The sequence below is a fragment of the Lepisosteus platostomus genome, chromosome 10 (genome assembly GCF_059453375.1).
Source record: "Lepisosteus platostomus isolate fLepPlt1 chromosome 10, fLepPlt1.hap1, whole genome shotgun sequence".
Taxonomy (NCBI): domain Eukaryota; kingdom Metazoa; phylum Chordata; class Actinopteri; order Semionotiformes; family Lepisosteidae; genus Lepisosteus; species Lepisosteus platostomus.
Window position 1 is genome coordinate 43,661,783 of NC_142620.1, and position 12,045 is coordinate 43,673,827.

General features: G+C 37.4%; 1 protein-coding gene across 1 annotated transcript in view; it reads right to left on the reverse strand.

Annotated features, from left to right (window-relative positions):
* The window catches only part of LOC148653755 (short transient receptor potential channel 5-like), an 89,354-nt gene that overhangs the window by 11,582 nt on the left and 65,727 nt on the right, over nt 1–12,045 (reverse strand). Inside the window, exon 7 of the mRNA XM_088649098.1 lies at nt 1,065–1,260. Coding sequence (XP_088505224.1) covers nt 1,065–1,260 — 196 coding nt within the window. The remainder of the gene's footprint in view (nt 1–1,064; nt 1,261–12,045) is intronic.

Genomic DNA, 12,045 nt, shown 5'->3' on the forward strand with positions numbered 1-12,045 from the left:
CATACAAGCCATGCCTTCTAGTGAACAGCAAGCAGGCTGCAGTATCAATTCCATAATGTTCATAGTTAGCACAGCGTCCTAGTTTAACAGAAAGACCAAACCTGATGCTCTGACAAGAAAAAAGTTATGTCACGTTATGCAGATCACTCTTCTTAAATGAATCATTTCACTTTCCAGCTCTTAAAACAAGCAAGATTAAAATGTATTCACAGGCATCCATTTTCAGGGGATGTTTTATTCATATTTCCTTGTCTATCAATTTGAACAAATGGAGTTTAATTTTTTTACAGTTTTATTTAAATGCTACAAAGGGCACTTTGGATAGGTTTTCTTTTATTTCAGCACACTGGGAAAAATTATGTCTCTCCATGATAAAACTAATTTGTCAATGATCCCTCTTCTAATTTTATTGAACACTCATTCAGCCTGAGAAGTGGCTGTTACGATATTCTCGTCTAATTAATTAAGATACAAGGATTCAATGTCTGCAACTGTGTTCTTTCATTATACATTTTCATTTTACAAGTGCGCCTTGAATTTTTTATTCTTGAGAATGGATAACATTTATTTCGTCTGAATTTAAGTGCAAGTGTATTTGTGAAGACCACTTGTGACACTAATTATGTTCCCAAAGCAATATCAGTGCTAGAAACTATGCCAGAGAACCAAACTCCTGAAAGCATACATACAGTACTTCTACATACTGTACTGCTGAACACTTTCAGAATGATTAGTAAGAGAGGCTGCAACAGCAGTCTAACAATTTCATAATGTGTTAGTGAGAGGTATTTGTGGTGGCGAGAGGTCTTTGAATATGTGTGGGTTTACAACAATTCTCCAAAAATGCTAGAGAATACAGATACATTATTAGTTCTCTGTTTTAGAAAAGGGGTCAATTCAAAGCTGTAAAAAAAAAAACTTTTAAAATCCTAAACTCCAGAGTGATGCAAACAAATCTAAGGGCTTTTAGGCAATGCTAATGCATGTGGTCAATGTACTGTTCCTTTTGGTGTGAGCGTAGGCATTACTGAGAAAGGCCCACCAACATGCTAAACAGTACTCACGGCGATGAGCTGGTAAGAGTTATTCATCATGGCGATCAGCATGTTCAGCAGCACCACTAATGAGATGACGTTGTAGGTCCCGAACATGGTAGCACCCACAAACTCGGTAAACTCGTGCCTGGCTTTCACATTGGTCACGTAGAGATTCAGGAGTCCAAACACAGACCAGAAGAGAGACTGGAGGGTCTCAAATAACCTGGTGAAAGACAGCACAAGACGCTTCGATGAGGAAACACCTACTGTTCAGTTCAGATCTTGCTCAAATGCCCAAAATCTTTTGATCACTCTGGAGTCATAAGTAATACCAGGGTAACACAAGAATTTTGTTCAGGAAAAAAAAAACTTCTCTGTTAGAGTGATTAGATGGCTGATGAATAATAATAATAATAATAAACTTTATTTTATATAGCGCCTTTAAAGGTGGCTTCTCAAAGCGCTTTACAGGATGACAATAACAATAAATAAGAAGACTACAACAATAAATAAGAAAATTTCACAAGACAGGACACAATTATAATTACAACAATACAACAATAACAATAGAGGAGACCGTGGAAGATGGTATTAAGAAGAGCAGAGGGGTGAAGAATGGAACCAGTTAAGTAAAGGCTTTTCTGAAAAGGAGGGTTTTGAGTCTGGATTTGAAGGAGTTTAGAGAAGGTGACTCTCTAATATCCTTGGGCAAGGAGTTCCAGAGCTTGGGGGCACAGCAGGAGAAGGCCCTGTCGCCCATACAATGTAGACGGGCTTGGGGGACAGTAAGGAGGGCAGAATTTGAAGAGCGGAGGTTGCGAGGTGGGGAGTAGGGCGATAAAAGTTCAGACAGGTATTGAGGTGCCAAGCCATGTAAAGCCTTGTAGGTGAGCATGAGGATTTTAAAGTCTACGCGGAATTTGACCGGAAGCCAGTGCAAGGACTCCAGGATAGGAGTAATGTGAACACTTGCACTAGATCTGGTCAGATCTGGTCAGGATGAAGGGTGGAGCATAGTCTGTGGCTTAGAGCACGACACATTATAGGAAGAGAAACTGAACTGTAAGAGAGAAAAAGACCAAGTGACCAGAAGAGCAATATCATTTAGAAGTCTGGAACCCGTGTACCCGTGAGTTTTAGGAATGGAAAGCATTTTCTTCATTCCAATACTTGTATTTACATAAGAAGTTCAAGTAGGGAGCTGCTTCAGCATGTGTAGGCTGCAAAGGAACAGGTAAAGGTTCATTCCACACTGAAAGGTAAAGAAAGAAACAACATTTCAGCTGTGGAGTCGTCTTCAGGTGTAAGGGGGGAGAGGGATAAATAAGGCTTAGGAGAACAAAAGACAGAGAAGTTAAGAGGGGCTGGTAGCAGGGAGGAAATGAGATCACTTATATCAAAATCAAAAATACATTGAGGAGGAAGTTCTCTAACCCAGCATGTTTTTCCTTTTGCTAGGAAAGTGGTGCAACCAAAGGTGTGAATGTTGTTTGATAATATGCATATGAGGTTGAATACTGTATCTGAACTAACTCAGTATTTATTTCTTAAAAACTGGAAAAGATTATGCTCTACTAACCTTTACAGGAATTAGCACAAACACTTTTAGAGAGATTACCATATTTCAATTTCCAGTGACACATTTGGGTAAATAAGGTCAACCTTAAACTCCCAGGTTGTATCGCCTTTCTAGTTAAAGGAAAACACATTGGGGAGGCAGTAAGTACACCAGTCTTTGTGTACTTGATGAAAGAAGGAGACAGCAAAAAAAGAAGAAAGAAAACAACGTTTCGGCTGTGGAGCCTTCTTCAGGTGTGAAGAGTGCGCTTTGAATTCTTCAGACACCTGAAGAAGGCTCCACGGCCGAAGCGTTGTGTTTTCTTTCTTCTTTTTTTCAGCATGGAATAAACCAATTACTTGTTCCTTTGCAGCCTACTCATGCTGATGCAGCTACCCACCTGAACTTCTTATATTGAGTTTTTTTATTGCTCTTGAGTTTTATTTTGTCAAGTTTTTTTCAACAGCCAGAAGGTGCCATCTTTCATGAAATAAACCTCATAAAACAAGATGCCATTCTGTCCAAGCATCTATTGACCGATATCCCATCAATGATTATAATAGTTTAATCTGATTGTCATAAGATGTTTTACAATTATTATTCTACAGGAACAATGACCATACTGTCATTAACTACACACATTGTATGTGCACACATTACTCTTTACATTTAAAAAATGCCTTTCTTATTTTCCTTAATTCAGCCAAAAACATTCTACTTCCAAAACATCTTTATTACCAAAAACACGAACCATTAATTCCTAGCTACACAGAGCTGCAATGAGAAGAGAATGAAAAAATCAAAACTGCCTACATGGTGATTATTTGAAAAGTCAGTGGAAAATAAAAACTGCAAATTGTGTTTGTCATCAAACGCTTTTGAATTAATGAGAATGGATTCCTGTTAATATTTCATAGACCAGAATGCCGCAGAAGCTCCCTTGTGAAGGGCATTTCAATACTAGCCAGTACAATAACATTTTCAATATAACCAAGAAGACAAACATAATGACTCCATTTTTCTGGGAAATTAGGAGGGGACTTCATACAAGTACTCAAATTCCTCAGAAGCATTGATTAAGTTAAACCAGAATAAACTGCAGAACGAACCAGAGGACAAAGGAAGAAACTACTGTAGATACTTTTTGATGGCATGGTTGTGTTTTAGGGCAGAAATGATAGTTAGGAAAAGTGTTGTTTCAATGATATCTGCAGAATTTGTTTCTTCCATTTTTTGCTGCACTGTTTTGCTTAAAAGGGGGATTTTACCTTAAGTGCACTAAGGCAAAGGTTTGAAAAAAACTTCAAATACCTTTCAAAATCTTACTTCTGGTATTGAATGCACATGCATATTATCAAATTAAGCCCAGATTCTTTGGGTTTTGCTGACTCTTACACCAGTTAAGCCTGAAACCAGGTTCATTGAGATCACCTTCCAAAACAACATTTCCAATAGTAGAATACTTGTCCAAATACCGCATTTTACGCTTGTTGGTACGTTCTCTTTAGTTTGCTGGACTTGCTTAACCATTTCTGACAAATATTGTGTTTCAATGAAGTATATTTTGCACTCAATTGAGTGGAAGGTTGCATTAATCATTGAGGAAATTCTGAGCTCTAACCCTAATCTTGCGAAACCATAGCTAGGGTTAGGGTTAGGATTCCTGCAAAACATAGCTGCTTTTTAATGGAATGGTTGTGTTATAGGGCAGAAATGATAGTTAGGAAAAGTGTTGTTTCAATGATATCTGCAGAATTTATGTCTTCCATTTTTAGCTGCACTGCATTGCTTAAAAGGGGGGTTTTGCCTTAAGTGCACTAAGGCAAAGGCTTGAAAAAAACTTCAAATACCTTTCAAAATCTTACCTCTGGCATTGAATGCACATGCATATTATCAAATTAAGCCCAGATTCTTGGTGTTTTGCTGACTCCTACACCAGTTAAACCTGAAACCACGCTCATTGTATCATCTTCTAAAACAACATTTCCATTAGTAGAATACTTGTCCAAATACCGCATTTTACTCTTGTTGGTATGATCTCTTTAATTTGGTGGGCTTGCTTAACCATTTCTGACAAATATTTTGTTTCAGTGAAGTATATTTTGCATTCAATTGAGTGGAAGGTTGCATTAATTCTTTGAGGAAATTCTGAGTCCTAACCCTAATCTTGCGAAACCATAGCTAGGGTTAGGGTTAGGATTCCTGCAAAACATAGCTGCTTTTTGATGGCATGGTTGTGTTTTATGGCAGAAATGATAGTTAGGAAAAGTGTTCTTTCAATGATATCTGCAGAATTTGTTTCTTCCAATTTCAGCTTCACTGCTTTACCTAAAGGGGGGATCTTGCCTTAAGTGCACTAAGGCAAAGGCTTGAAAAAAACTTCAAAAACCTTCAAAATCTTACCTCTGGCATTGAATGCACATGCATATTATCAAATTAAGCCCAGATTCTTGGGGTTTTGCTGACTCCTACACCAGTTAAGTCTGAAACCATGCTCATTGAGATCACCTTCCAAAACAACATTTCCAATAGTAGAAGACTTGTCCAAATACCACATTTTACTCTTGTTGGTACGTTCTCTTTAGTTTGGTGGGCTTGCTTAACCATTTCTGACAAATATTTTGTTTCATTGAAGTATATTTTGCACTCAATTGAGTGGAAGGTTTCATTAATTCGTTGAGGAAATTCTGAACCCTAACCCTTACCTTGCAAACCCATAGCTATGGTTAGGGTTAGGACTCCTGCAAAACATAGCTGCTTTTTAATGGAATGGTTGTGTTTTATGGCAGAAATGATAGTTAGGAAAAGTGTTGTTTCAATGATATCTGCAGAATTTTTGTCTTCCATTTCTATCTGCACTACATTGCTTAAAAGGGGGATTTTGCCTTAAGTGCACTAAGGGAAAGGCTTGAAAAAAACTTCAAATACCTTTCAAAATCTTACCTCTGGCATTGAATGCACATGCATATTATCAAATTAAGCCCAGATTCTTGGTGTTTTGCTGACTCCTACACCAGTTAAACCTGAAACCACGCTCATTGTATCATCTTCTAAAACAACATTTCCATTAGTAGAATACTTGTCCAAATACCGCATTTTACTCTTGTTGGTATGATCTCTTTAATTTGGTGGGCTTGCTTAACCATTTCTGACAAATATTTTGTTTCAGTGAAGTATATTTTGCATTCAATTGAGTGGAAGGTTGCATTAATTCTTTGAGGAAATTCTGAGTCCTAACCCTAATCTTGCGAAACCATAGCTAGGGTTAGGGTTAGGATTCCTGCAAAACATAGCTGCTTTTTGATGGCATGGTTGTGTTTTATGGCAGAAATGATAGTTAGGAAAAGTGTTCTTTCAATGATATCTGCAGAATTTGTTTCTTCCAATTTCAGCTTCACTGCTTTACCTAAAGGGGGGATCTTGCCTTAAGTGCACTAAGGCAAAGGCTTGAAAAAAACTTCAAAAACCTTCAAAATCTTACCTCTGGCATTGAATGCACATGCATATTATCAAATTAAGCCCAGATTCTTGGGGTTTTGCTGACTCCTACACCAGTTAAGTCTGAAACCATGCTCATTGAGATCACCTTCCAAAACAACATTTCCAATAGTAGAAGACTTGTCCAAATACCACATTTTACTCTTGTTGGTACGTTCTCTTTAGTTTGGTGGGCTTGCTTAACCATTTCTGACAAATATTTTGTTTCAGTGAAGTATATTTTGCCCTCAATTGAGTGGAAGGTTGCATTAATTCTTTGAGGAAATTCTGAGCCCTAACCCTAACCTTGCAAACCCATAGCTAGGGTTAGGGATAGGAATCCTTTAAAGCATCGTTACTTTTTGATGGCATGGTTGTGTTTTAGGGCAGAATGATAGTTAGTAAAAGTGTTGTTTCAATGATATCTGCAGAATTTTTGTTTTCAATTTTTAGCTGCACTGCATTGCTTAAAGGGGGGATTTTGCCTTAAGTGCACTAAGGCAAAGGTTTAAAAAAAACTTCAAATACTGTATCTTTCAGAATCTTACCTCTGGCATTGAATGTACATGCATATGATCATATTAAGCCCAGATTCATGGGATTTTGCTGACTCTTACACCAGTTAAGCCTGGATCCACGCTCATTGTATCCAAAACAACAGAATACTTGTCCAAAGAATTAGAATTAGAATACTAGTATCCTAAGTATTAATACTAAGTAGTAGAGTATTAGAATACTTGTCCAAATACTACATTTTACGCTTGTTGGTACGTTCTCTTTTGTTTGGTGGGCTTGCTTAACCATTTCTGACAAATATTTTGTTTCAGTGAAGTATATTTTGCACTTAATTGAGTGCAAGGTTTCATTAATTCTTTGAGGAAATTCCGAGCCCTTACCCTAGCTCTGCAAGCCCTTAGCTAGGGTTAGGGTTAGGATTCCTGCAAACCATCGTTACTTTTTGATGGGATGGTTGTGTTTTAGGGCATAAATGATAGTTAGGAAAAGTGTTGTTTCAATGAGATCTGCAGAATTCTTGTCTTCCATTTTTAGCTGCACTGTATTGCTTAAGGGGGGGGGGGGGGGGTTTGCCTTATGTGCAGTAAGGCAAAGATTTAAAAAAAACTTCAAATATCTTTCAGAATCTTACCTCTGGCATTGAATGTACATGCATGTGATCATATTAAGCCCAGATTCATGGGATTTTGCTGACTCTTACACCAGTTAAGCCTGAAACCACGCTCATTGTATCCATGCTCATTGAGATCACCTTCCAAAACAACATTTCCAATAGTAGAAGACTTGTCCAAATACCACATTTTACTCTTGTTGGTACGTTCTCTTTAGTTTGGTGGGCTTGCTTAACCATTTCTGACAAATATTTTGTTTCATTGAAGTATATTTTGCACTCAATTGAGTGGAAGGTTTCATTAATTCGTTGAGGAAATTCTGAACCCTAACCCTTACCTTGCAAACCCATAGCTATGGTTAGGGTTAGGACTCCTGCAAAACATAGCTGCTTTTTAATGGAATGGTTGTGTTTTATGGCAGAAATGATAGTTAGGAAAAGTGTTGTTTCAATGATATCTGCAGAATTTTTGTCTTCCATTTCTATCTGCACTACATTGCTTAAAAGGGGGATTTTGCCTTAAGTGCACTAAGGGAAAGGCTTAAAAAAAACTTCAAATACTTTTCAAAATCTTACCTCTGGCATTGAATGCACATGCATATTATCAAATTAAGCCCAGATTCTTGGGGTTTTGCTGACTCCTACACCACTAAAGCCTGAAACTACGCTTATTGTATCACCTTCCGACTCAACATTTCCAATAGTAGAATACTTGTCCAAATACCGCATTTTACTCTTGTTGGAACGTTCTCTTTAGTTTGATGGGCTTGCTTAACCATTTCTGACAAATATTTTGTTTCAGTGAAGTATATTTTGCACTCAATTGAGTGGAAGGTTGCATTAATTCTTTGAGGAAACTCTGAGCCCTAACCCTAACCTTGCAAGCCCATAGCTAGGGTTAGAGTTAGGATTCCTGCAAAACATAGCTGCTCTTTGATGGCATGGTTATGTTTTAGGGCAGAAATGATATTTAGGAAAAGTGTTGTTTCAATTATATCTGCAGAATTTTTGTCTTTCATTTTTAGCTGCACTGTGTTGCTTAAAAGGGGGATTTTGCCTTAAGTGCACTAAGGCAAAGGCTTGAAAAAAACTTCAAATACCTTTCAAAATCTTACCTCTGGCATTGAATGCACATGCATATTATCAAATTAAGCCCAGATTCTTGGTGTTTTGCTGACTCCTACACCAGTTAAACCTGAAACCACGCTCATTGTATCACCTTCTAAAACAACATTTCCATTAGTAGAATACTTGTCCAAATACTGCATTTTACTCTTGTTGGTATGATCTCTTTAATTTGGTGGGCTTGCTTAACCATTTCTGACAAATATTTTGTTTCAGTGAAGTATATTTTGCCCTCAATTGAGTGGAAGGTTGCATTAATTCTTTGAGGAAATTCTGAGCCCTAACCCTAACCTTGCAAACCCATAGCTAGGGTTAGGGATAGGAATCCTTTAAAGCATCGTTACTTTTTGATGGCATGGTTGTGTTTTAGGGCAGAATGATAGTTAGTAAAAGTGTTGTTTCAATGATATCTGCAGAATTTTTGTTTTCAATTTTTAGCTGCACTGCATTGCTTAAAGGGGGGATTTTGCCTTAAGTGCACTAAGGCAAAGGTTTAAAAAAAACTTCAAATACTGTATCTTTCAGAATCTTACCTCTGGCATTGAATGTACATGCATATGATCATATTAAGCCCAGATTCATGGGATTTTGCTGACTCTTACACCAGTTAAGCCTGGATCCACGCTCATTGTATCCAAAACAACAGAATACTTGTCCAAAGAATTAGAATTAGAATACTAGTATCCTAAGTATTAATACTAAGTAGTAGAGTATTAGAATACTTGTCCAAATACTACATTTTACGCTTGTTGGTACGTTCTCTTTTGTTTGGTGGGCTTGCTTAACCATTTCTGACAAATATTTTGTTTCAGTGAAGTATATTTTGCACTTAATTGAGTGCAAGGTTTCATTAATTCTTTGAGGAAATTCCGAGCCCTTACCCTAGCTCTGCAAGCCCTTAGCTAGGGTTAGGGTTAGGATTCCTGCAAACCATCGTTACTTTTTGATGGCATGGTTGTGTTTTAGGGCATAAATGATAGTTAGGAAAAGTGTTGTTTCAATGAGATCTGCAGAATTCTTGTCTTCCATTTTTAGCTGCACTGTATTGCTTAAGGGGGGGGGGGGGGGGGGTTTGCCTTATGTGCAGTAAGGCAAAGATTTAAAAAAAACTTCAAATATCTTTCAGAATCTTACCTCTGGCATTGAATGTACATGCATGTGATCATATTAAGCCCAGATTCATGGGATTTTGCTGACTCTTACACCAGTTAAGCCTGAAACCACGCTCATTGTATCCATGCTCATTGAGATCACCTTCCAAAACAACATTTCCAATAGTAGAAGACTTGTCCAAATACCACATTTTACTCTTGTTGGTACGTTCTCTTTAGTTTGGTGGGCTTGCTTAACCATTTCTGACAAATATTTTGTTTCATTGAAGTATATTTTGCACTCAATTGAGTGGAAGGTTTCATTAATTCGTTGAGGAAATTCTGAACCCTAACCCTTACCTTGCAAACCCATAGCTATGGTTAGGGTTAGGACTCCTGCAAAACATAGCTGCTTTTTAATGGAATGGTTGTGTTTTATGGCAGAAATGATAGTTAGGAAAAGTGTTGTTTCAATGATATCTGCAGAATTTTTGTCTTCCATTTCTATCTGCACTACATTGCTTAAAAGGGGGATTTTGCCTTAAGTGCACTAAGGGAAAGGCTTAAAAAAAACTTCAAATACTTTTCAAAATCTTACCTCTGGCATTGAATGCACATGCATATTATCAAATTAAGCCCAGATTCTTGGGGTTTTGCTGACTCCTACACCACTAAAGCCTGAAACTACGCTTATTGTATCACCTTCCGACTCAACATTTCCAATAGTAGAATACTTGTCCAAATACCGCATTTTACTCTTGTTGGAACGTTCTCTTTAGTTTGATGGGCTTGCTTAACCATTTCTGACAAATATTTTGTTTCAGTGAAGTATATTTTGCACTCAATTGAGTGGAAGGTTGCATTAATTCTTTGAGGAAACTCTGAGCCCTAACCCTAACCTTGCAAGCCCATAGCTAGGGTTAGAGTTAGGATTCCTGCAAAACATAGCTGCTCTTTGATGGCATGGTTATGTTTTAGGGCAGAAATGATATTTAGGAAAAGTGTTGTTTCAATTATATCTGCAGAATTTTTGTCTTTCATTTTTAGCTGCACTGTGTTGCTTAAAAGGGGGATTTTGCCTTAAGTGCACTAAGGCAAAGGCTTGAAAAAAACTTCAAATACCTTTCAAAATCTTACCTCTGGCATTGAATGCACATGCATATTATCAAATTAAGCCCAGATTCTTGGTGTTTTGCTGACTCCTACACCAGTTAAACCTGAAACCACGCTCATTGTATCACCTTCTAAAACAACATTTCCATTAGTAGAATACTTGTCCAAATACTGCATTTTACTCTTGTTGGTATGATCTCTTTAATTTGGTGGGCTTGCTTAACCATTTCTGACAAATATTTTGTTTCAGTGAAGTATATTTTGCACTCAATTCAGTGGACGGTTGCATTAATCATTGAGGAAATTCTGAGCTCTAACCCTAATCTTGCGAAACCATAGCTAGGGTTAGGGTTAGGATTCCTGCAAAACATAGCTGCTTTTTAATGGCAAGGTTGTGTTTTATGGCAGAAATGATAATTAGGAAAAGTCTTGTTTCAGTGAAATCTGCAGAATTTTTTTCTTCCATTTTTAGCTGCACTGCTTTACTTAAAGGGGGGATTTTGCCTTAAGTGCACTAAGCAAAGGCTTGAAAGAAACTTCAAATACCTTTCAAAATCTTACCTCTGGCATTGAATGCACATGCATATTATCAAATAAAGCCCAGATTCTTGGGGTTTTGCTGACTCTTACACCAGTTAAGTCTGAAACCACGCTCATTGAGATCAGCTTCCAAAACAACATTTCCATTAGTAGAATACTTGTCCAAATACCGCATTATACTCCTGTTGGTACGATCTCTTTAGTTTGGTGGGCTTTGTTAACCATTTCTGACAAATATTTTGTTTCAGTGAAGTATATTTTGCCCTCAATTGAGTGGAAGGTTGCATTAATTCTTTGAGGAAATTCTGAGCCCTAACCCTAACCTTGCAAACCCATAGCTAGGGTTAGGGATAGGAATCCTTTAAAGCATCGTTACTTTTTGATGGCATGGTTGTGTTTTAGGGCAGAATGATAGTTAGTAAAAGTGTTGTTTCAATGATATCTGCAGAATTTTTGTTTTCAATTTTTAGCTGCACTGCATTGCTTAAAGGGGGGATTTTGCCTTAAGTGCACTAAGGCAAAGGTTTAAAAAAAACTTCAAATACTGTATCTTTCAGAATCTTACCTCTGGCATTGAATGTACATGCATATGATCATATTAAGCCCAGATTCATGGGATTTTGCTGACTCTTACACCAGTTAAGCCTGGATCCACGCTCATTGTATCCAAAACAACAGAATACTTGTCCAAAGAATTAGAATTAGAATACTAGTATCCTAAGTATTAATACTAAGTAGTAGAGTATTAGAATACTTGTCCAAATACTACATTTTACGCTTGTTGGTACGTTCTCTTTTGTTTGGTGGGCTTGCTTAACCATTTCTGACAAATATTTTGTTTCAGTGAAGTATATTTTGCACTTAATTGAGTGCAAGGTTTCATTAATTCTTTGAGGAAATTCCGAGCCCTTACCCTAGCTCTGCAAGCCCTTAGCTAGGGTTAGGGTTAGGATTCCTGCAAACCATCGTTACTTTTTG